This window comes from Haliaeetus albicilla, chromosome 4 (assembly GCF_947461875.1).
Source record: "Haliaeetus albicilla chromosome 4, bHalAlb1.1, whole genome shotgun sequence".
Classification (NCBI taxonomy): Eukaryota; Metazoa; Chordata; class Aves; order Accipitriformes; family Accipitridae; genus Haliaeetus; species Haliaeetus albicilla.
The window spans coordinates 6,723,505-6,748,815 of NC_091486.1; the positions used below are offsets into that span (position 1 = coordinate 6,723,505).

At 39.8% G+C, this 25,311-nt stretch overlaps 1 protein-coding gene and 1 long non-coding RNA gene across 5 annotated transcripts in view; both read left to right on the forward strand.

The window, feature by feature from the left end:
• The first annotated feature begins 536 nt into the window (after window positions 1-536).
• Window positions 537-8,367, forward strand: LOC138684968 (uncharacterized). The gene is made up of 2 exons (XR_011324186.1): window positions 537-599; window positions 8,047-8,367. It is a non-coding gene; the product is annotated as an uncharacterized lncRNA (long non-coding RNA).
• Window positions 8,368-14,371: 6,004 nt separating this feature from the next.
• The window catches only part of LOC104324052 (von Willebrand factor D and EGF domain-containing protein), a 190,416-nt gene continuing 179,476 nt past the window's right edge, over window positions 14,372-25,311 (forward strand). For 2 of the 4 annotated variants that reach the window (XM_069780769.1, XM_069780771.1), the window contains exon 1: window positions 14,373-14,741. In XM_069780769.1, the coding sequence (XP_069636870.1) occupies window positions 14,645-14,741 (97 nt within the window). In that variant the 5' untranslated portion in view covers window positions 14,373-14,644. Of the gene's footprint in view, window positions 14,742-22,563; window positions 22,672-25,311 lie in introns of all 4 variants that reach the window. The other 2 variants (XM_069780772.1, XM_069780770.1) reach the window with 2 other exon arrangements.

Genomic DNA, 25,311 nt, shown 5'->3' on the forward strand with positions numbered 1-25,311 from the left:
AACGAAGTATCCGCTCAGAACCCGACAGGAACAAAGAAGAATAAAAATGTTACAAGAACTGAAAAAGAAAGGAAGAGGGTATTGCTGGTAAAGAGCGTGAGTAATTAGGTTATCCCACATAAGCTGCGGAGAAGACTGCAAATCCCAGAAGGAGGTAATTACGCTACCAGACCAGGGCTGGAACGCAGCTTGTAGCAGACTGAAATTTCTGGAAAAGAGATCTCCCCCAAAAATACTTCCTCCTGCTTGTGAGAAGGGGCCCTTCCTCCTGTCACCTGCATTTTCATCAAGGCAATTGTAAGAATGTTTAATTTAACATATATATCAACAACATTTATTTCTACAAGAATGAATATCGGAATGCTGCAGGAAATAACCTGTAAGTGCAATTCTAGGAGTTGCAAAATCCTAAAGCAACTTTTCCCATAGTTGTTCTGTGCGGCCTGGCTGCTTCCCAGGGAGCACAGAGCAAAGTAGTTGAAATAACACCACCATCTGCTGGGCAGCCGGTTACTACAGCAAACCGAGAGGTAGTACGGAGGTGAAAGCGTGTGCGACTCCCAGCCACGGCTTCTTTGGTACATACTAGAACATGCTTGGTAAGCCCTCGGCACGTAATTCTTCATTATTTTTATTATTAATGTTGACTGATGCTTTTCCAGCCTGCTTTCTGTGTAAGACAGAGCTAAATAGATATATAATAAAAAATGACTGCCTTGCATGGATGTGCATGAGTAGGGAAACGGGGAACATTTTTCATAGCATTTCTGTGCAGGGAGGAGCACCAGTGCAGCAGCTGTGCCCTGTAAAAGATATATTAATTTGATTCCCATCACGATTGATATTATTTGCTCTTATAGATCTGTTGCTAGGTCACATATAGTTGCACGCATCGCGCCTGCAAAGCAGAAACCTCGAAACAGCAACGTCCACTGACAAGTTGAGATGCATGCCATGGCCAGATGTGGGAAACAGCATGTGACAAAGACCCAGAAATTATTCTTGCAGGAAGTATAAATGCTGCAGGATTTCTTGCTGTTGGGTCTATTAGACTTACTGTAGCCTCCTTCCACGCTTATTTCTGATACAAATCATTTCCAGTAACAATGTGGGGTGTCTGTGATACGTAGGTGGTATTCTGAAAAAAGGAGCTGAAAAGCCACCAGCCTGTCAACTTGGCTAACATGGTTAAGGCACATCATTTTCTATAGCCTAAGGCACAAACAAGGATGATGTGGCCTGTGTGGCATGGAGTATTTTTGCCTCCGCCCCCCCCCCCCCCAAAAAAAAAAGAGCAGAGACTTGCTAACAGTTGGATCAGTAGAGAATAGCTTTCACAGGAGTCAGAAACAAGGCTAAAACACACGTCCATTAATGTGGGGAGACAATCTGTTACTGTCCCTTAAATTAAGATGAGTAACAGCCCTTACATGAAAGGCAGTGAGATTTCCTCCTTCTGCAGAGGAGGAATTGCTAGAGCTTCACAAGACCTCCCCCCCCCAATGCATCAGTCCTCTGAGTTTTTACAAAGTTATAAGAGCTGTTAATGCCTCTAGCTATTTCAGACCCCCACAGGGTAAAAGAAAAAAAGGATGAAGTCATTAAATCTGCTCGTGCTCCTGGTAGGTGCTATTGAAATTTAAAATGCTTTCCCTTTGGGGAAGAAATGTCCAGAGGAGATGCAATCTGCTACCTGAGCTGCAAAGATTTGCCTGCAGGCAGGACAGTGCTGCACGAAACCAAATGCTGCTGGGTGGGGATCGTGAGGCTGGATGAAGAACTTGGCCGTTTCGTTACGGGATACGTGGAGACCGGGGAAATAGCCGTTAATGCAAAGCTAAGGATAGGTACTATCCTTAGGCCAGGTCCTATTATGGTATGGGCATAGGTAGGGCTGCAGCATCCCTGCTGGGAGCCTTGCCAGGGCTTTCTCCTGTAAGGATCAGTGCAATGACAGCTGAAAAGACTCACTGCAGATATATAAGGTTTTTTTCTGGGTGGTTTTTAGATTAGGTTTTTGTCTAATATTAACGTATATTTTTACAGCTGAATGGTAGTAAATCCCTAGCCTCAGAAACCTACTTTCCCTCTCAGAAAAAATATTCTTCCTTCTAATATATTTATTCACTTATATTTACATATAAATGAAAACTAATAGCATCAGATAGCCAAGGTGCATTTTCTCCATCAGTACCAGAAGCAACTGTAGATCCTGTGCATTTATTATGATTAAATATTATCGGTGTCTGTCACACATGAATGAAGCCGTACCAGGAGCTGATTGTCTATCTTATACAGAAAGAACTTGGAAGACAATATTTTATGTGTTTTTTTAAACCCGTTACCTATCCCCAAGCTATCTGCTGGTGTATGCCAAGGTATCTCTATTGTCCCTGAGATGTATCTGCCTCAGCATAGTTTCTAATACTATGCAGACAGACAATGTACTCAGCAAGCTTGCACGAAATTTCTAAGTTCAGCAGAACTATGCAGGAATTATTTTCAATAGGACAACTGAGAGCAATCACATTACTTAATATCATAATGTCAACCAAGAGATTATTGTAATATTGCCAAAATATTTATGAAATAATGTAGGGAGAGTATATTTTCAGTTCAGTTGTGAAATGACCACATCTGAACCCTGGGATCCTGTATTTTTGACCTGAATGACCTTCAAGCTGTGATGACTCTGCATACTCTTAAAGGAAGGGGATTGCTTCTCCTGACGATACTGCTTCAAAGAACATCACATGGAGGAAGGAGACATATTTTAATGCAGTACTACAATTGGATCTTCTTAAATAGTTCTGTGTGCCTTGCAATTGCTTTCTTGCAAATACCAAGTGCCAAACTTTTTTTGCATATTTTCCTTCAACAGTTTTTTTGTTTTGAAGTATGCTGTTTATTTTGAAGTGTCAATTTAGCTCTGCCATCCTGTGTATGTCATCAAGGCAAGCTGCTTTAGTTAACCCAGGAAAATATTCTTCACTGGGAATACAAACACTAATAAAGTTATTGGTGCAATAAATTATTTTCTTTTGTATGGAGATCAAGTAATTCAGTGCTTACTTCAGAAAAGACAATACAACCTATATTGTGAGTCCATTAGCAGCAACAACAAATCTTTTCTGGCTCTAGAGGAAGAATTAATTATTTACATGTTTCTCATTAACTTTTTACCTACTGTTAACAGTAGATTTTTAAAAGAATTCCTTTCTGTCTGTGATCAAAGTTTTCAACAAGCCCATTTACAAGCAGTATACTTAGCCATTTTTAATTATTTGCAGTCTATCACAGAATGACATTTGCAATTTGTAAGCATTGCTGAAACGCTGCAGGTATTCCAGAAATTCCTGACGAGTCTTTTTTGAGCGGCCAATGCTTTTACTCACTGCCCTTGAAATGCTGTTGGATCTTGTGCTTATGTATCAGATATCATGTATATCTTGTCTTCACCTTACAAAATAACAGCAAATCTCATGAAAGACTTGAAGCTGTCTGTACACTCACCCATGGAGCTGACAGTCATGTATTTCTCTGGAGTTGTAGCTCTGCTTTAGCACATCCTGGTAGCACTGTTAGTGGGATTTAGGGCAACAGAACATGGAGCCATACTGCTATTTTAGGACAAAATCCCAAGTTTTTTCCAGCTAAACCTGGATTCAGTTTTGGCAAGACAGTCTCAGAGAAACTTGTGATAAAATGGTCTTCATATGACATCTGAAAATCTTATAGAATCAGGAACATTCTCAATAATTTCAACAAAAAAATGGCAAAGTTTGACTGTCTTTTGGTACCATTTTGGCTCACGTACATCTTAAAACCTAGAGAAAGCCAGCACATATCCAAAGATATTTCCATTTATTGTTCGATTTATTGAACCACTTGGACTCTCACATCTCTGTGAGCTTGTGAAACTGAATCCTTTACTAATCAATTCACCTTCCAAACAATTTAAAGACATTTTTTCAAAAATTAGGGAAGGGTAGTCTAATAGGAATTAGAACCTTACATTGAGTCATGCTACAAAATGGACCGTGCCTTCCCAAAATGGCTGTTGAGTTTTCTTTGCATCACTGATCTGCCTTACTCCCCATTTGTTCATCCCCAGCACCTAGTGCCTGGCTTTCTGGGGCCAGGACCCTTACTCAGGAGCATTAATGTGTCTTTTATCCAAAGGCTGAAAATATGGCTAACGCAACAGTTCCTGCACCATGAAACAGCCGATTTCTGTTCTGTGACTCGCTCTGAACTTGAGACTTATTTGCGATGCGACAAGCCAGACTGTTGTTCGTCTTGTCGAGCACTGCCCAGCACCAGCTGCTTCTGAGGAAAGTTCAGCAAACTTGATAATGAGCACTGGGGGAATAACAGAAGTTTCTTCTTCAGCTGAACAGTAATTGGCTTATGTCTTAAATATTTTATGTCCATGATACACTCAAAAATGCTGTAAAAGGTCTGTGTAAGCTCTTGGTTTTCATATAGGTGTTTAGCCTAAACTTAAACACATATAGTAAATTCAGTGTTGCATAATGCTATTGAATATCACAGATTTAAGATTTATTACCAAAGGAAATTGCACTGAAACAATTTATTGGAAACTAAACAAAACCTGTGACTTGATGATGGATGACTTTGTTCTCTAGTCTTAGACCAATTATTTAACAAAGCATTTGTTACATTTGACTTTTGGCCAAGCAACGATGTAAGTTGTCATATTCTAGAATAATTAAAAAAATGGACAATTTGTTATACATTAGAGAGCCTACAAAAGAGCAAAGCACATTTAGGTAGAGTTATAAAATCAGCTACTTTGATAACTTAGCCAGTGGTATTTAGTCATAATTTAGCCATTGATATTTAGTCAGCTCTACTAAGTGTATAACAAAATGCTGTAACAAAATGAATCATAAACTCCATGTCCCTTAATGCTACTTATTGAGTTAACTGTTCAGCGAGATGCCGTTACCTGCAGTGATTACAGGTTCACAGCATGGAAGTCAAAAGCAAATTTGGCAGGTGCAAACGCCTGCTTCTTTTTTTTATAGCTGAAAAGGAAAGTGTCCTGTAACCTAGTCTGCTTCAACTTGGACCAGAGTTTTATAAATCTCTGTGCATGCTGGAAAAAAAAATTTTCCTTCCTTCTGTGCAATTTTCTGACAACTTATTTAGTTGCATCCAGCCTGCCTAGTTGGGTAGGCAAAGGGTTTGGTCCAAATTTTCATAAAGTATTTTGAATGCTGAAAAGAGATCTGCAGACCATTATTTTAGGCTAATAAATTGTGAGCATACTTCTGAAAAAGTGCTTTATGCTGCTCTGGTACTGAACTCGAACCGAAAGGGCCTGGCCGGCCCCATCAGACCGCTCAGCCGGAGGATGAGGAGAAGAATCAGTCAGGATGAAACAACAACAAGCACCCCCTTTTCTACACAGCTATTAGAGAAATAGCTGCTTTAATGGGCTTTCAACCATTAAAAGGTAGAATTAGAGGCTGAATTAGAGTATTCAATTAATAGGCAGTCAGCTGTGTAAAGCCTATCATGTGACACTGATGCTCTAAAATCCAAACAGGTAAATGTGATTAAAGTCCCTAATAAAGCAAAAAATTTTTTTCTTGGTTTTATGTTAATAGATACCATAATGCTTGTATGAGATTTGCTGTGATAGACTACTAATTTCAAGTACCTGCATTGCATCAGTTTGAGCCAAGATAAAAAATAAACTGGAAAATGAAATATTTTCTCTGCTGCATTTGTATTGTTTTCATCAACCTTCAGAAGCAGTGATTGCAGAATTGTTGGGTGGTTAATAGCAAATCTCATGTCGCCCCTAAAACCAAAAGGATAAAAAAGCAACTGTAGAAGGCAACAATGGGGATAACTGACTGTAGGCAAGATCTGAATTTTATGAATATTAGAAGCCAAGGGCTGTCGTACTCAAGGTGAAATGTCCCTTAAAAAGTGGCTAAGAACAGCTAATCCAAGATGAGGTCTTAAAAATGTCCATGCTTGTCGAAATGGATGACAACAGAAAAGTTGGGCCAAAAGAAAGGAAGCATTCAAAAAATAGCCTGAGAGAGGTCTATGTATAGTGTGAGACAGCAACACAATTATTTAAGAGCAGCCCATTACCTACTGCCCGGAAAGCCAAACAGGTTTGTGAAGTAGAGTTACGGTTCCAATTTATGCGATATTTGGAATGAATGCTTACTTTAGTGTAAAAAAACCTGCACAAAATAAAACCTATTCCAGAACCTTCATTCCCTCTAAAATGTTACTGGTCCATAACAATAAATATTATTCTATTAATTTTATATTACTAGGTTTTCAAAGGTAGGTGAATTAGATGAGATCTCTTCACAAGAGATGAATTTATAAGACCACTGGTATTTATAAGAGCTGAAATAATGTGTTTGGAGTGCTTCTGCTTTTATTTAACACCTGCTTTTCCCTCCACACAATTTTCTTCAGAAAAATTCAGTAATGAATTGCTTTTTACCCGTCTCAAAAGATGAAAACCTGGAATTTGCAAAATGTCTGGTAGAGAATACTGAATGGAGGAAGCCTTGTGGAAAATAAATTATTGGGCAGACTATAAATTGGCCCTTAGCTCCCGTGAGGTCTTGCTGAGCTCTGTTGGAAACTTGCTTTTCCCGTGGGGTGATATGTATAAATCAGATTAACTCCACTGAAAGCAATGGAGTAAATATATCTGAAAGAATCCAGCCCTGTATTTCCAACATTTCTCTAGTTTCAGTTATTTTCAAGGTGGACTAAAGCCAGTGGCCACTTAAAGGTTTATAACATTATTAGCAGTAAAAAAGCTGAGATTTTGAAAAAACAGCTTCTATAAGAGGTGAAAGAGAGTCTCCCATCCATGGCTGGAAGTATGCTGTTTATGACCTGTATTTCAGCAACTTCCATTCCACCTTCCAAGGCACCACTAACCACCAACACATGATATTCCCCACGTACCTTTCTTAATATAAAAAGTTGATAATTATTGTTTAATACAGAAAAAAGAAGCTCATGAAATGTATCACTGCCCCTTTGTTTTTGAAATTGATGTATTCTGTAAAATCCCTAGAGGAAGAAGTTTTAGGAAAAAAGCAAAAGAGAAAAGCAGTGAGCAGCAGGTCCCTATGGATGATCGTGGAGGTGCCATGGCTGATTTATAGGTCTGGAAAATATTTGCAATGCCCGCATTATACTTGTTCTGGGGATAAAGAGAGGATTTAATTCACTAGTACTATCAATCTGTTACCTTTCAAGGCAGTAAATTCACTAAATTCACTAAAAAAAGCAATTCAGCTTCATGAAGTTGTTGTTGTAATATATCATTTATCATTTACTGTATGTAAGTACCAATAGCACAAACATTTAAAATCATCAACAGAACTATAAAGAGATGAAAGAAAAATGTTTCAGAATAAATCTCTGTCTTTTCCAAAGCAGCCTAATCTGTGATAAGGTTATAGAGTGAAACATATGCTACTGGGAGCTTGAAATAAAATTCTTATTTGTTCTCTTGCAAATGTTTTAACAAAACTGTTAAAACTCATTTCTTACTTGTGTATGATACTGATGGCAGGAAGAAGAGAGGGAAGTTGAGAAGTAGGCTGATGTGCCTTGGTTTCCTTTGCAATGGTGCAGTGAGGTTTCTCCAGGGGATTTCTCAGAGACTGTAAAATTATATACTATGGGGAGCATCCTATGGAGGAATCTAACTGTCCCTGTTAAATCTGCTGGGATGCCTGTCCTTTAAAGCTCATCTTGTTAATCTGATAGTGATGAATATCACCATTAATACTTAGATTAACCTATCATCTCTGAAAAGAAATAATATTTGCAACATTTTTCTTTCTTGAATGAATGTAGAAAGGCAATTGAGTCAAATTAAGGGAGTGATCTACACTGTAATACTCACATTTCTCTGCCACTTAATTCCATTCATCCACTAGTTAGCCATATTTTACACTTTGATATCATTTATATTGTATTTTCGGTACAGCTGTGATTTTTTTTTTTGTTATTTACTCCTAGCATCCTCTGCTTGTTCAGCAGTCTAAAATCCCTGAAGAGGCAACATCTGTGTTGAAGAAGTAGAAGCAACCATCAGGTCCGCTTGAGAGGAGCCCTGCCAAGGCCACTTGCAGTAATCGCGCTTTCTTTGAACGCAACATCTGCTTACGTACGCTCTCTTACCAGATCAAATTGTAACAGCCAAGATGGAAAGGGAAGATGAAAGAAGAGATGACAGATATATGGGTAGTCAGTTTTAATGCCAGTTGTATACTTCTTTTAGCCCAAGCCGAATTCCCAAATTCCCACCTCTTGTTATTAAACCTGGTGGTTCTGCTCTGATTCTCATTACTCCTCCCGGCTGGAAGATCGGGGCGGGCGCCGGGGGGAAGAGAAGAGGGATTGGCACTGCACTAGTTGCCTTTTATGATTTTGATTTCTTCAAAAAGAAAAGTTCTAGAAAAAGGCTGAATGAAATGGTTTAAGGTAGGAGCAACACCTTTCCACTTCATGCCTTTCCACTGCTAATACTGATGAAAAACTTCTGTGAAATGCCTTTTTGCTGTCATTTCAAAGGAAACTGTTTCGTAAATGGAAAGTTCACTCAATGAGAAAATTCAGTCTGCAATTTTTCTGAGTAATAGTGATTTTTGTATTGGTGTTATCTGTTCATAATCAAGGCTATGAGTAGCCATTTTTCTTACTCTTTCTTTTTATTATCCGGACAAGATAAGTCAAGACTTAGGGAGAGCAGGCAAAGAAGTTTTTCAGAAAAAGTCCAATTCCTTTTCCCTACTATATCCTATATTATTGGACTAATCCACCAATGTAAAAGTGTTTTGAGAATTTCCACTACACGTGAGTATTGTGATACTTCCCCACTTATTAATATTAATTTTGCAGAACAATCAAAATGCAGGGGTTTTTTTAATCAAGTAATCCATTTCACCTAATTTGCACGTTTGCAGAAGCTGAAGCAGTTCCTTGTGGAAGACAGGACCATGACCGATTCAGGCACCAGAGAAGCTCAGAAAAAATGAAAGAAATACTGAGCTTATCTAAGAATGAAAAAGATTTCTAAAAAATTTATCTCCTTCCTACTGATTCTGTGGAGATCATATACTTTTCAGAAAATGGTTTCTGATGATATAACCCCAGCCAGTTCCAAGAGACACAGTTTGGAGATGCGTGTCCTTTTTTTTGTTAGTATTTGCTAATTGCCAATCTCTTCACATAGAAAAGTCATTTTTGGTTTTGAGCTGCTGAGCAACAACGACCATTATCTTAGATATGTCTTAGGGCACTCTGCAACAGAGGTGAATTGCAGATGTGATTTATATTGACATCTCTGCAATAGTTTGGTGTTTCCCGGTAAAGGAAGGAACTGGTATGAGAATGCACGCCTCAGTCATGAGCGTGCCCTAGCACACACGAGTTCACAGGGTGTTTGCCTCACGTATAGCTCACCTGCCCTGGCAGACGTGTCCATCCGAATTTAATAAGGGCACGCTGCGCCCAACTAAAGTTCAGACGGCTGGGGCAACATGCATGGAAAACAGTGAAGAGAGCAAGACAGAGGTTCATCCCCCTGCACAGCCAGAGCTGTGGGTGCACCACGTCGGGTCAGGGATCACATCCAACTCTGATCCATGACAAGGGGCAGCGTAGTTACAGGGAACTGATTTAATTCCTCTAATAGGTTCACTTATGCTGTCTCAGAGCCCAAGCGCTCATGCTCTGTGTATCCTTAAAAAACCTGGAGATAATGAATAGGTTTCTTCACTTTATCTCTGCTTTAGAGTTCGAACTCCCATAGTTTGGCCCGCTGGCTAATGAGGAGTTATGCACCGAAAGCCATCAGAGTTCTCCCACAGGGGAATTAGAAGCTGGAAGATAAACACGCCAAATGATTGAATGCACAAAACACTCACTATACTCCTAGAGCTATGCAAAGGAGGATATGCTTTTGTATAATGAATTTTTACCCTAAAAATCACAACTAGTCCTTACTTAAATGAAGAGCTTGGTCCTGAAAATTACATGTACTACTTCTCATATTATTTTCTGAAGAACCAGAAATGCTGTGTTCTGTACACTAGGACACAAAACAGAGGAAAACACAAGCTCTGATCACTGTGGGACCACTCTTTATTTGCCCAAACTAGGCATGTGCTGAGATGAAATTCTTCCCATTTAATGTCACTCACCTGTGCAGTCTTGAAATACGAGTGGTGCGATAAAGAGTAGTTGTCTGGACTAATGAGGTGCATGAACACTGTACTTTGGTTATAATAAGCATGCTTGGCATTTCTCTAAAATATATGCACAGAGATGACTAAAAGAAATAGGAGTCAACAACAAAGAGGCAGAATCCCAGGCCTGAACCCCTTCTCATCCCTTTTAGGAAAATCCTTTGGGAGGGGGCATTTGCTGGAGACTGTTAGGACTCAGTTAAAATTCATTACGCCAACCTTTCCACCTGCTCGGAAGCTGCAGAAAGGATTGCAAGAGCCAGTGGACACAGCTAGCCCGTATCAACAGAGAAGGGATTGCCCTGGGAGCACAGCAAGTTTATTCCCTGTCACTGGACTTGGCAGGTATTTTCGATCAGATGAAACAAGGAAATAAAAATGCACAGAGAAGGGTTTTGGCAGATGTAAATGTGTAAATTCAGACTCAAAAAAAATTGATACTATTTAGTGAAGACATCTTTTCCCTCTGAAGGACTCTGTCCTACTAGGAAAGTGTGTGTACAGTCAGGGTCATGCTCTCTATGTCACCTGTGAATAACAAATCTCTTCTCTGCCTAGAAATCCACCCCAGGGGACAGCCTCACAGTAAGAGTATTCCTCACAGGAAGCAGAAGGAAATAAACCTGGACTGTCATTTTTAGATCCGTTTCTAATGAGTGTGTCAGAGCTTAAAAGGATTGTACAACTGCTGGCTGGCTTAAGTGCAAAAGTGCTAGCCACACTCAATTTTTGAGAAGAGGAACATGGTACTCCCCTCTCTTCTCCTTCCTGGGGGGAACCAGGTAGATGGACACTTCCATACGACCTACAGAACATACCCGAATGATACATTTCATGCCTCAAAACTTAAGAATAGCCCAGGACTTCTGCATGCAACTCTTAAACCTCCTACACTGACTCGGGAGCCTGAGCATTTCATACTTGGAACAAAGTGTCAAAAAGTCACATCTTTGGAGGCCTTCAACGTATTTGCATTTTTATCATCATGCTATCATTCAGTTCCATCCTGAGGTTTGGTTCTGCCTCTGAAGAAAAAGCAAAGATTGTTTTTCTTAATAGTCTTCCCACCGCCTTCCTCCTGCCTCTGCCCCGTCCTGTCCGCCCCGAGCCAGCACAGCTCCTCCAGCCCGTCCCCAGCATCACAGCACCAACTCACCCAGTGGGATGTTTCAGGCAAACACTGCCTCTTTCTTAAAAAGTGAAGAGATCTGAATACCTAACATGCGTAACCATCAAACAATTTTTGGCCAAGTCTAAAACGATGCTGCCAGCTTCCAGCTGTGACTTTTGGCTTGTTTTAACTCCCCATATCTATCCCTACCATTGAAAATTAACTTAATACAACGTGGACTGGTGTCAGGCCTTCAGTGTTGTGTTGTCTTTTTGTACAGACAGTGAAGCTAATTGTTTCAAATGTTCACTACTCACACTTCACGACACCAACTTTCTGGGGAGTTTCATGTTCTCCTCTTACTGAGGTTAATGGTGTGGAAACTGTGAGAGCATTTTCCAATATTTTTATGCAGGTTCTCCATGGTTTTAGTTTCCCATGATTTTTTAGATTACTCTTTGGGACGAAGGAGAAGGTGATTTTCACTATTTTTCTGACTTCTGTAAGGTCTTGTCTTGGGCTGGGAGAATGGGAAATGGGGAATATTTGCACCTCACCTGGAGCTGTTTGTCCTCCCGAAATGAAAGGAGCCATATCCAACTGTGCTGGTTTTGGCTGGGATGGGGTTAATTTTCTTCATAGTAGCTAGTATGGGGGTATGTTTTGGATCTGTGCTGGAAACAGTGTTGGTAATTCAGGGATGTTTTTGCTGAGCAGTGCTTACCCAGAGCCAAGGGCTTTTCTGCTTCTCCCCCCACCCCACCAGCGAGGAGGCTGGGGGGGCACAGGGAGTTGGAGGGGACACAGCCGGGACAGCTGACCCCAACTGACCCAAGGGATATCCCAGACCATAGGATGTCATGCTCAGCACATAAAGCTGGGGGAAGAAGAAGGAAGGGGGGACGTTTGGAGTGATGGCGTTTGTCTTCCCAAGTCACCGCCAGGCGTGATGGAGCCCTGCTGTCCTGGAGATGGCTGAACACCTGCTTGCCCATGGGAAGTGCTGAATGGATTCCTGGGTTTGCTTTGCTTGTGTGTGCGGCTTTGCTTTTTCTATTAAACTGTCTTTTTGTCAGCCCACGAGTTTTCTCACTTTTACCCTTCCAATTTTCTCCCCCATCCCACTGTGTGAGGGAGGTGAGCGAGCGGCTGCGTGGGGCTTGGTTGCCAGCTGGGGTTAAACCACGACACCAACCCAGGGGAACTCCTTGGCTGAGACAATGGGAAGCTTCAGTTCATCTTCACCAGGAGTAACCACCATCAAAGCTTCCACCTGATTAAGACTTGCTTAGGGAAACAACAGGTAAGGGGATAAGCAAGTCTACAAAATTGTCCCTTTTCTCCTGTTGCCCTGAAAACCTTCTGCTCACATTTTTTTGCCTGGTTACTTTTGCTTTTGGTATCCAAAAGACCAACAAAGGCTGAACTGTTTGTGGAAAGCTCTCTTGCTTTGTTGTAAATTGGTTTTGGTTGTCAATATTTCGGCAAGGATAAATCTCAATCCCCAACAGATTTCAGTCTTTTTCATGTTAAACCTTAGAGCTACGCCTTTTAGGCCAAAACTTATAGTCAAGAAAGATTGGGCCCCTATCAGTTTGTAGAAACTGCCACAAATAAATTCAAGCATTAACTGAGAAAGCCATGTAAAGGTAGAAATTGTGTCCTGTTTAAAATAAACTGGAATGCTGTTGTTTGTCCTACATTTGTACTCAAGAAATGGATGGGGATCTCTTAGGAAAAAAAAAATCAGAAATACTGGCCTTGGAGTCTTAATGATCCTGAAGGAATACAATCTAAGCATCAGTAAAATCAATGGAAAGACTCCCAAAGACTCCCAAAGGGCTACAAGTCAGGCCTATGAGATAGCTGATCCAACGAGACTATTAAAAGCAGTGCTTTTGCAACATCGAAATCCAAAATCAAAATTAAGAAAAAGTTTTAGAAGTTTCTTCTTAAATAATCTATATTTCCCTCAAGGAATCCAGTCGTAAAACTCCTCAAGGAATATAGCTAAGCCAAATGAACAACATTGGAAACTCCTTGGCTGTACTGCAAAGTATTTTTAATGGCTTTGCTTATGCTTTTAGATTAAATGCTCCTCACAGTGATTTGTGTGGAATGTTTACAGACTTGTGTATTACTCTGTTATCAGATAATTTACAATATCCTCACTTAAACAAGCAGACAGAAAATAATCAAACTTGACAAGTCAAAGAAGTGCTGGCAGTTATGGAAAACACTGAACAGTGAGCGGGGATAGAATATTTTCTAAATAAAATGCCATGAATATCAGAGTACAGCATGCAACTTAATAGCAAATTCTTCATATTGCACAGTAAGATGGCAATATCCATCGTCACACAATAAACATAGTTCACACCGACTAGAAGCAGCACAAAGGACCCATGTGGTAGCAACAGGGCACTTTCCAATGAGACTAAACTTTAGAAAAATGTGATTGAGCAACATGAGTGAGTGAATTCTTTCACTGCCGTTTGCTTCTCTTTTCTATTTCAGTTATACTGCTGGTGAGCCGACCTTCGGAAACATACATCTCATTTTTCAGGATGGGTTGGCAGAGCAAATGCTGCCCCACTTTATTTCAGTAGCAAAGGACTATTCTCTAAAATACCAATGACACAGCGACCCAAGATACAAACCTTCAGGACCGCTGTTTGTGCTGCACAGACCAGTTCTGTAACAATTTTGCATAAATGTAGCCTCCAGAAACCCGAAGCGAAACCCAAAGCTTATAGTTCAGCATTTTTTAAACCCCTCTCATAGAAACGATGACAGATATGACTGCAATAATCTGAAGTTAGCGTTGCCTGCTTTAAAATCCTCACGAGCAGGCACGTTTGTTTTACAACCCTAATTTCTCCAGGATCACCTCCTACCGCCGACACTGACAGTACACGCTGTTCTCACCCTCCGTGTGTGCGCGGGTGTGTTACCGCGGGTGTAAATCAGAGCAGCTGCAGGCAGAGCAGCTGCAGGGACACATGCTCTCTGCTGATCTGTTGGGGGGGGAGGTGAGCGTGGTTCATGTACAGCTGGAGGGCTTCCCTCTTGGAAATTCTGGGCTTAATGACAGATTAAGCCCCCTCCAAGAGACTGGACTGAAGAGAACGAAAGCAAAAAAAAAAAAAAATTGAAACAGGCAGGCAGGCTGATGGCTTTTCCTGCAAAGTTTAGTACTTCAAAAGTTAACTTCTAAGCAACTGCAGATGCATGGATAAAACCTATCCTGGACAATATGCAGCAGCCCTTTCCTTTCCATCAGCATCTCCAAGTTGTTGCCTACCTGTGTTGGATTCCCTTGTTGGCCATTAGCACTGAGTCAGCTCCATTAGGTAAGGATTTTGTACTTTTTAATTATTTGATAGCCATTTGGGGGATAGAGTTCATGTGTATTTTAAACTGAGGTGGTCTTGTTTACATTTACTTCTGAATGTGGGTTAGAGTGATAGAGGGCTATTATTAGAGTCTCCAAAATAGAATGGAGGTAAGGTTAAAATGAACAACTTCTAAGGTGATGAAGAAGGTCACAGTGATAACCAAGCATGCTTACAGCACACAATCTTTATTGTCCATTAGAGGACTCTCACTTTCCTTTTTTTCTTTTTTTTTTAATAAAGAAATTACAAACGTGTGAAGATTCTTACTTCCTACTAGAAAAAACCCAAGTGATTTAAAGAATATTCGTAACATTTTCCCATAAATGGAATATATGAAATGAACCATAAAAGAAGAAAAAGCTTTAAAATAAGAATCTATTCCTGTAAGGAAAGAAGTATATACACCATATATCAGAGCAACATTACAGATTAGTTAATTACACATATAATAATGCACAGCTACACAGTCTCTGGCAATAAAAAGTTCATGAGTAATTTTTCTACTGCCATACGCATTAAATGTAAGGCTTGTTTCACTCTAGCACAGAGTTCGAAGAGGACATAGATTTTTACATATGTAGCTTGTTTATACAGCTTTATTAATCTACTGCAGGAATACACTGAAAATCATGTTAGACATTATTCAACTAGTAAAAACAGAGTTAATAAAAAAACCTGAGAAAAGCAGTAGGACCAGAGCGCAGTGCTGTGAGTGATCGTGGATACAGCTTTGGCAAATTCTGTGGAGGTACTCCCCCCTTAATGGAAATATGTTGCAATATTTTACAAACTTTAGTTCCAGTAGAGTTTCAACTAGTGTTAAAAGTGATTGTCAGCCAGCACTCATTAGCTCTATGAAGATAAACCAATTTAAAGCACTCTTCATTTGAATATCAAAGGGTCACCCGGAAAGGTTTGCAGGACTAAACACAAGGCTAATGACCTTACTGTCTTTATCTTCAAACAATGCCTTTAATTTCTGAAACCTTTTGAAGGGTTGCCAGTTTTATGGAGTGTAGCAGCTACTTATCTGATAGAACAAGCTTTTCATCAAGGGGAAATGACCTTTTAACTCCTAGTAACTAAGTAACTGTATTTTCCATTGTATTTTTGTTACTGAAGGTAATTCGTATAGACATACTTATTAAACTAGGAAGCCAAAACAAGAATTAAGAAATAGCTTGCTGTCTCTTAGGTGATGTGGAAGGATTCATAAGGCTTGTTGGGGTTTTTTTTTCATAGTGTGAACTTGAAGTAAATGAAATTGCTCAAAAAAGTTTACATTCTGACAGATCGTGTTCTGACATTATAAGGATATTAACAGAGCCATATGCTGTTTACTTTTGTACTCTAACAAATTTGCTAATCCCATAAGAATTTAACTGTGAATAAGGAATGTCTGACCAAGCAGCTTTTTACACATGCCTTGTCAAGAAGGAGAAGATGAAAAAGTCCTTTAAAGACCAAGGAAGTACTTTATCATCTTCCACAATCTTATTTTAGGGGACAAAGCTCCCAGTGACTGAGGATAAGCTCATTATTTGGGTTTTTTACATCATTTCCTGTAACTGAGGAACATGAAAGGGTTACCAATAACATCCCTAGCTGCAATCTGGTAGAAGATTAAGTAAAGCATCAGGGACAAAAGCAACTCAGTGAATCATGGATGTGGGAGGGCTGACACAACACAGAGCTTGTCAGACTTTTCTCAGGTGAAATTCTGTAAATAAGTCAATCAAAAGAAAAAGACAATAGATTTTTTCACAGAAGTGTTTTAGACAAAAGTATTTATCTTAAAATAGATAGTTTCTTGTAACATCACGATCGAGATGGAATTACTCCCCATCCCCTCTGGAGACTTTTCATAACATAAAATTGAAGAAGTTGTTAATTTGGATATGAGCTTCCTGCAAAGGCACCAGCCTCCCTCAAAGCTCACGAAATCCACTGGAGCTTCACTACAAGGTGTTGCATATATAGTAAAATCAGATACAATTAATTGTTTGCAAGTTCACTCCTGTGGATTCTCCTTCAACACTGAAACACATAAGAAAAAATTGGAGCACATCCTGAGGTGAAGAAAGAGGAGAAGAGAGAGGATGGGGTCAGGGGAAGGCTAGGTGACAACAGCCAGCGGGAAAAGACAGTGCATTCTCAAACGATCTGAATGGTCTAATTTGATTCAAGAAAGTAAATGAGAATAGTCTTATATGGCAAAAATTATTCAGTATGTCTTGCAATTTTATAAACCCTGGTCTTGCTTTCACTAGAAGAATGAAATGAAAATCAGAGTATGGAATACGCTTTGTGTGCTACCCTTGATCTCACTGTGAGCTTCTGCTGTAAAATCTGGGTGCCATGGACTTGCCATGCTTTAAGCAAAAAAATCTAGTGGAGCTGAGAAAACATTTCCCCATGAGTATTTCAAAGGGAATAATTCACACTATTCGGGACCTTTCCCACCTGCTTCATGCGTCTACTGCAGATGACAATCCCTCCCAACCCTTGGTCGGACCTCAGACATGCCCCCCAGGTCCCCAGCAGCCCTCCAGAGCCCCAGGGCTCCCGTCACCCTCTGGGTGCCCGAGCACAGGAGGGGAGCAAACACCCCCAGGGAAGCCCCAGGGTATCTGGCCTGAAAACAGCTTGCAGGGATCAAGGTCTCGGGCCATGAGTGGGTTTGGCCAGGGACATTCCCGTGACATTAGAAATTAGACTGGGATTATTCTGGCTCCACGTCTTCGCTCTGTGGAAAGCAGAACAGACATTTATAGCACTGTGCAAACAAAAAATACCCTGCTGAATGCTTTCCTACAGAAGTAAACCCAAGAATCCCTGGCCACGGCAAATAAGCAGTAACAACTCCCAAGGGAGAGGAACAACCTTTGCAGAATGTTTCTCTCCCGATATTATTTTTAATTATCAAAAGCTGTTTACAGGTTAATATTTTATTTCCCTGTTATTTAAGTTTTTGCCAACATCAAGTAACCCCATTGGCCTCATTGTCTGGAATTAAGCCAGTTCGTGTTGTTTGAACTAAGAGTGAAATCTGATTTTATCTCATTATCTGCCGTCAAAGCGAAGCTAGTAGCAGGGGCTGTACAATGATTTCTGTTTGCTGATAACTTTTTTTGTTCCACTCCTTTTCATCTGAAAGACAACAGGGTTTTGCTTACCACAGGAATAGTTCTTTCATAAGGAAGGCAAAATCGGGCAGCTGGGATTGAAGAAACCTCTTTTGCCTTACAAAGAATGTGTTTGTGACTCTCCTGAGCAGTGTCAGTATGTCACTATTGGATTTTAGGACTTTGGAATTTGGTAGGGAAATAATTTTTTTAACTCATGCATTGGCCTTTTAATCTTCTGATGAATATTTAATGATTGTTTTCAAAGTTATACAGGCTTGCAAAATACCTTTGGTGAGAGAGGGCTGCCTTTCTACTGCATCTCTCAAGGATTTGCCTGTTTCCCATTGACCTGCCAAATGTGTACGCTGTTTAAACTCCTTTAACAGCTATTTATTACCCAGTGCTGTACTAAAACTGATGATCATTTTATTAGACACTGTTCATAACGGTATAGGACATTCATGGCCAAAATGTTTGCTGTAATGGTCCAGTTCCTCTAAGTTATTTTGTCTCCAAATGCCAAATCCAAAGAAGTATTGTATACATCTAACTTCCTTTGCAATCAATAGGTGCTGCAAGCAGTCAAGACAAATCAGTGTTAGTTCCTAAATTGACAAGACAAATTGCTGTGGAGAGGAAGCATCATCATTCTGTTTTACAGATGGGACGGAGATGTGAAGTGGCTCAAGGTCATGCAGAAAATACTTTGGTGGAGCTGAGATCTGTACCGAGGCCTCACGAGTCACAACCCAGTCCCATTAAATGCAGCACAGCTCGTAACTGAAACGAAAGCCAATATAGTAAATAGGAGTGTAATAAAAATGCTGAACCTTTCTCCATCCTCCTTGTAAACTCTGAAGTCAAATGGCTACACACACAAACTCAAGGGGACACAAAGTATTGTTGGTGGGTTTTAGACTACTTTACGAATTTTACATGACCAATACTTGAAATTTTCCCCAAATCCCCTTTGATTTCAATCAGGAAAGGACCCATTCACTTCCAAAATGCTGTATCTACTCTATCATACAAAATAGTTGAAGAAAAGAAGGAAATGTCATTCCTGCAGTAAATTCATTAGAGACAATTTCTTTTCTGTTTGTTCCTACTTCTTCCTAGACCACTTCTGTAGCCTAATAAAACATTTTTGGATTTGAAAATGGCTCTTTCATTCCAATATACTCCCTCCAGTTTTTTTAATGACTTAGGCTTGCTGCTTCAGAAGGCTGAGAATATTGTGAGAAGTACTGTTTTGTTTATTTTCCCCCGGGTTTGTACTGTACCTCTTTGAATAGTTTGTTGGGAAAATTTCTCAAGGCAGCCAGATTACTCGTTTGTCTGATTTTGTCTACAAATTTGTTTCTTTGGACCTTTGTAGGTTTGTTCTGACTTTTTGGCTACTTTCTTCCCGGGTGAAGTATCTTTCTTGTCACCTCACAGATGGAGGCTTAGTGTTGGACATTGCTGATGCCCAATCCACTACAGAAATGCATAATGTCTTTAACACTTGGTTGGCAGCATATATTGCTTGTTTAATGATTTTTAAGTTTAATGAACTTAGGTTCAAAGTACTGTATTTTAGCTTCAGTTATGACCTTTACTAATTTCATTCTGGCAGCTACACTATGTGTTTTGCCCTAAGTAGAAATTATTTATGGTGAAATCTGAAAAAAATGGATTAGTTTGAAGAATATTTTTCATCTGACCTTGAAACATCAGTAAAACCATGTGTTAGTGCATGCAATTGTTTGTACAGCTTTTTTGGAAAGAGTTTTGTGTGTTAAGCTCTTAGGAGATTTACTTAATGAATGTATGTACTCATTTGCTTCTTTCTGACACACATTATTTTGATTATTCTGATGTCTATTACTTTGACTGCTGTGTTCACACTGCATGGCATCCATGGGGAGCCGCAAGGGAATATTGTACATATTGAAAGGAAAACCTGATTGCCTAATATAGTTGAGGGATTGTAGTAGTCTGCTCTGCTCCTTTTGCTGGTTTTATATTAATTCTTCAATTGAGAGCGAGTTTATCTTATTCCCCTATTTTGTTCACAAAGCAGCTTCCATGAGCTGGATAGCAATTTATCTGCATACCACAATAATGTAATGCATCTCCTGTGGTAGCTGGAACATTTTAAAACTCAACTGTCCCTTGGCAACTTTGTGTGTTGACAGTTTCAGAAAATGGTCCCTCATGCAGTATCTTGCTGATGCCTCATCAGCTCAGTAGCTCTTGCACTTTCCATGAACTGGTGGATAGCCCAACTTTTCCTCCTCCTTTTGCTAATACAAAAAGGGATAACATTTTCCATCCCAGACTCGCAGTCTTACTTTTCTTTTTTTAAATGGCCGATCAAGTTATGTTTAATTTGTCTGAGAAGGCAAAAGTCTACGGAAAAAATCTAGAAGATGATACAGAGATCAGAGTGTTCTCAGAAGTTCCTGAATTAATAGCTCTATAATGAGTTTAATGGTAAATGTGGAGAATGACTTGGGATCTGAACTAGAGCATTCCTTTACAGAAAAGAGCCTGTCTTATGTCAACTCCTCTTTGCTTCTCATCTCTGTTTAAAATTGTATTTTGCTGATGTTTGACTGTCACGCAAACTTTTCATTGAATTTTATCTTATTGATTTTCTATAGACCTTTATGAAGAGCAAAGGGAGGTAAAACCCAGTCACCAGTTTAATAGCTAAGCTAACATTTTGTTATTCATAACTTAATAATTAAAAATTTCTTTAGAATTAGCTTTCTTAGACCTCACTGCATTAGTCAGATATGATATTTGTTGATCTGGTCCAGCTACCAGAACAGGCAGATTCGCAAACATCTTTCAGAGATTATTTTTAATAGTCGCCTTTGTCCCTTTCCTCCTATTATTTACTTCATAATCAACTATGGGTTTGCTATAAAATTAGTTGACTGTGGCTCAGCCTCCCTCAATAACAGCATAGATACTTTGATTCACTCAGGCTACCTTATCAACAGTTCTGTTCTTTTCTTAACAGGCTAGAGAAAAAAAAAAAAAAATTCAGAGCCATTTGCTCTGTTCTTTTATTAGATGTTAAGATTAGAGCTAGCAACAAAGACATAAACAGGGTGAAATCTAATTAATTCCTTGTTTCTCTTTTGCAAGAAATACAAGGAAAATGAAGAGGACGCTAGTTCCTACCCCAATGTACTTGCAACTCATTCTTCAAGTGTTAAAATATGTGGACATTTCATTTTCTGAATGTGTATAAAGCAGAATAAAAATAAAGGCAAAAGAAAGTTATCCTGCTCCCTTAGCTAGCCCATAACCACCCCAGAAGTTGTTTTTTGCTCCAACAGAATCTCGTAAGTGCCAGTGGCAATCAGTCACTCACACCCCATAACATTCCTGAAGTATTTGGGCTTCTTTTCTCCTATAATATCCTTTAAAAGTCTCACTCATAATTGTTGAATATAGGAATCTTCCAGTTTCAGATAATTTTCAGTCCTTTGCCTGGACTAGTTATTTCAACTGATCCTGTAAAAGAAATCCCTAGTAAAGCACTGTGAACACTTACACTGGGAAAGCTGGAGCAGCTTGTAGCATTCCCAGTCTGCAGCAAAGATGCATTTTGTTCATCCTCCATTCCCTGCGTGGGGGTACCTGTGCAGGGACGTGACCTGCCCTACCCGGTGGGTCAGCATCTGCTGAAACGGCAGCAGGCAGGACTCGCTCGTACCTGCCCCGCGCGTACCTCCCGGCACAGCACTGGTGCCATCCTGCCCACTGCAACGCACCCCATAGGAGTGAAGGTTTGATATATCCTTAAGATACCAGTGTCAAAGACTATGGCCGTGTGGAAGAACTCGGGCCGAGGGCTGAAGTCCAACTTAATCCCTTTCCCTAGCTTGTGCTTGGGTGAGAGCGTTAGGCTTAAAGATACTGATGTACTTCAAAATAGCTGGATTCAAGTTGCAGGCTATGATCCCAGCACAAGCTATACATCTCCCAGAGGAGTTTTACAACTATTTTCTCCTTGTGACATGATTGCTGCCTTGCAATACAAATAGCTTTGACATAAATCATAAATCTACTACCCACCCCCATTCTTCCACTTCTTCTTCCTTTTTCATATTTTCCCAATAACTGATATCTTAGTCATGAAAATCACCCACAGTTATTCCTGCTGCTTCATAATGTCTGTTATCCGCTAACATTTCTTGTTCTGTTTGCTATTACCTATACTCTTTGCATGGGTGTGTAGACACTTTCTCTCATTAATACACTCCTGACAATATTATTCATCTGCTGTTTCAAAACAACTTCATCTTCTGTCTCAGGTCTGAGCTTGCAGATTGCCTCCTGAGAATACCAAGCATCCTCATTAAGTGCTGGCAGGATGCGAGGGGACCTGGCAAGCCGTGCCCGGTCAGCCCTGCACAGCTCCCAGAGCCCCCAGTACAGAAGTACTCACAAGGTCAAGAACTGTGCTGGAAGGAGTTTCTTTACCACTCAGAAAGGCTGGTGGCAGAGACACTAAATCGTACTTGAATATACAGTGATTAGCTGGAAAACAAGCTGTCTCCCAAAGTCTGGTTTTTGTGGTGATATTGGATTTTATTTTTTTTAAGACCTTTGAAGCAGACAACTTTATTCTGGCTTCTTTTAATCAGGTTTTCTGAGAACTCCTTCCCTGGTAATGAAGCACAGGCTTTCTGAAAGATCCTTTGGTGACGTTCTCAGATTTAAAACCTTGCAGCTGGCCAGCACATGGGGATAAGGTATGGCTTTGACAACCTTAGCATATATTAATACTTACGTTGCTTTCAATGGGGCTAAACCGAATATAAAACTAAAACATTGCAATCCTGTAAAAGGTAGCACAGATGACCACATGTGTACACAAGCATAGGAAACATCATTTTGGCCACCACTGTTATCACTGCTTCATGTAATTAGCACTAAAATTAGTGCTGCAGAAATGTCGTGAGAAGAATTATGATGGTCACAAAAAATACACGGTACAAATCCACCCATTAAGTGGGATTTTTGCCTCTGAGTTCCATTAGGGGCTCACCGCTGTTATAGCCCAACTCTGCACCATGATTATCTGCATAACAGTTTATAGACTATATGACTTCCCAAAGATAACCTACTTTGGGTTGAGTAACTGCTGTTGATCTACACAGGAAGGGTTTTTTTCTGTCTGATTGCTTTAACAATTGAAAACAATTAAAAATTTACTTTCCCACTGAGACAGAACTGGGAAAAACCCAAAGTGCTAACTGATAGCCTGATATTTTGTTAATCACTTCTGACGGGAAAGATGTTGTGTTTTAGGATAGAGGAGCTGGATCAATCTCTTCTGTCACAGACAAGTGCCCTCAGAACTGGTCTATTGATTATGCCAGAGAGAATATCTTTAGATCTCTTATTTGAACTGTTTCACTTTCTATTAGTAATTAAATACATCTTGGAATAAGGGCTTTAGTGTCAGTCTCCCATGTGTTCATCTGCTGTAAAGTTGTAAATACTGCGATTGACAGCAGGTTGATTCATTCTATGGTGTAATATATATTTGCTATTTATAAAAAATAAAAATAAAATAATTCCAGTACAGAGTTAGGCAGGTAGATAGACTGATCATTCAATTGATGAATACATGTTCTTTTGATCAAAACCATACACCCAAGTGCATCAGCCTCCAAATGCCTCCCTTCCTAAGATGAAAGCTGTTCCCTAAACAGGTACAGATCTTCTCAAAACTTGCAGATTTCTATGAAAAGTTTCATTAACAGCATATAAAATAATCAACACTTGAAATTCCTGACCAGCTCTAACCCAATCACACTGATCAACACACTGATCTTCAACCAGTTTATTAATCAAAAAGTTGCAAAAAGAAAGCCCTGGAGTATCCTGTATCCCCTATTGTTTTATGCTTAAGAGAAGGCATAAGGGAACTGGATATTGTGTGTAAAGAAAACAAGTTAAAGTGAACTTAATTTTTGCTTTACAAAAATCATAACTTCACTGAAGGCAAAGGAGTCCTTAATTTGGGAGGCTCTGATGAGGGCCCTGGAGCTGGGGGCAGCAGGTACCTGCTGGAACACAGCAGACAGCTAAACAGAGATATATTTGAATAAATTCTGTATGAAGGGCTGGGGGCTGTTGCGCTATTTGTTACATGAACTGAAATGTGACGTCTTAAGAGCCCTCATAACTTAATTAATATTTCAGCCTGTAAGATATGCCTGGGAACATCCGTTCTCTAATATCAGAGGGTTTGAGCAAGGGGCTGGCGAGGCGTTCCCCCCCCATCCAGTGCAGGCAGCTGGGATGAGAAAGGCTGCTCTGGGTCTTGCTCCTTATCCATATCTAATAATTTCTTCAAGGCCACGAGATTATCCCTGCTCCTTAAAACCACCTTCATTTCCTAAAGTGTTGTCTAGCACTAAAGTGTGCTGTTAAGCTGCTGCCATGTTTTTCCATTCTGGTAGAAATTATTGTTCTATATAGTTTGATTTTAAGACTGCATTCTGGCATCCATTTGGGGAAAAGGCACTATATAAAAGCAAAATCAATACGAGGGACAGTTATATTTCCTGAGCTTTTTCATTAGCTATAAAATATATACATTCAAGAAGGGAGGGGGAAACAATGTCAGTTTTACTTAGACTGAAGGAGGACAAGACAAAGCATGGAGGAATATGCATGAATGTGCTCTGGCAGGAGTATGAACTATGCAGCTCTTCTGGGCACAGGCAGATTTCTGCTCTCCCTACATCCGAACACTCCTGCAAAACACTGGCCTCTCCTGTGACGGGCATCAAGCCACTGGAAAAATACAGAAATATATTTTGGTATTTTGGTAAATGAGGTGTTTGACTTGTTCTCAGTTTTTGTTAAAGCCAAACTGACTGTTGGCTGAATATTCACAGGGAAACTTTGCCTTTGCTCAGCCCTAAGAATGAAAAGAAAACCAATAAAATAGTGCTGAGGCAAATTCTTCCTCAAATTCCCACTGAACTCTACCCATGCTATCTTTTTCTTTTCTCCCAAAGTATACCAAAATATTCTTCTTTCTACCTGAGCAGGCTGTTCTTTCAAGTATCCTTGGATAAACCTCTCATCAACTCATGCAGTATATTTTCTAAGATTTGCAAATACAGAGCTGGAACAAACTCTGAAAAACTGTAATCTGTATTTCTACAATTATAAACTTAGAGATTCTGCAGGGAATTTTTACCAAAACCAAATCATTACTGCTTTGCTTAAGCCCAGCTGAAAAATTAGAATTCATACTGCTATATTAGCCAGTATTCTAATACAGGTCACTAAACCATAAGAGCAACTATCTTATTTTAGCTTGGAGTAAAATTTGAAATCACAGTGTCTTTGCAGTACCAGCATGCGATTAT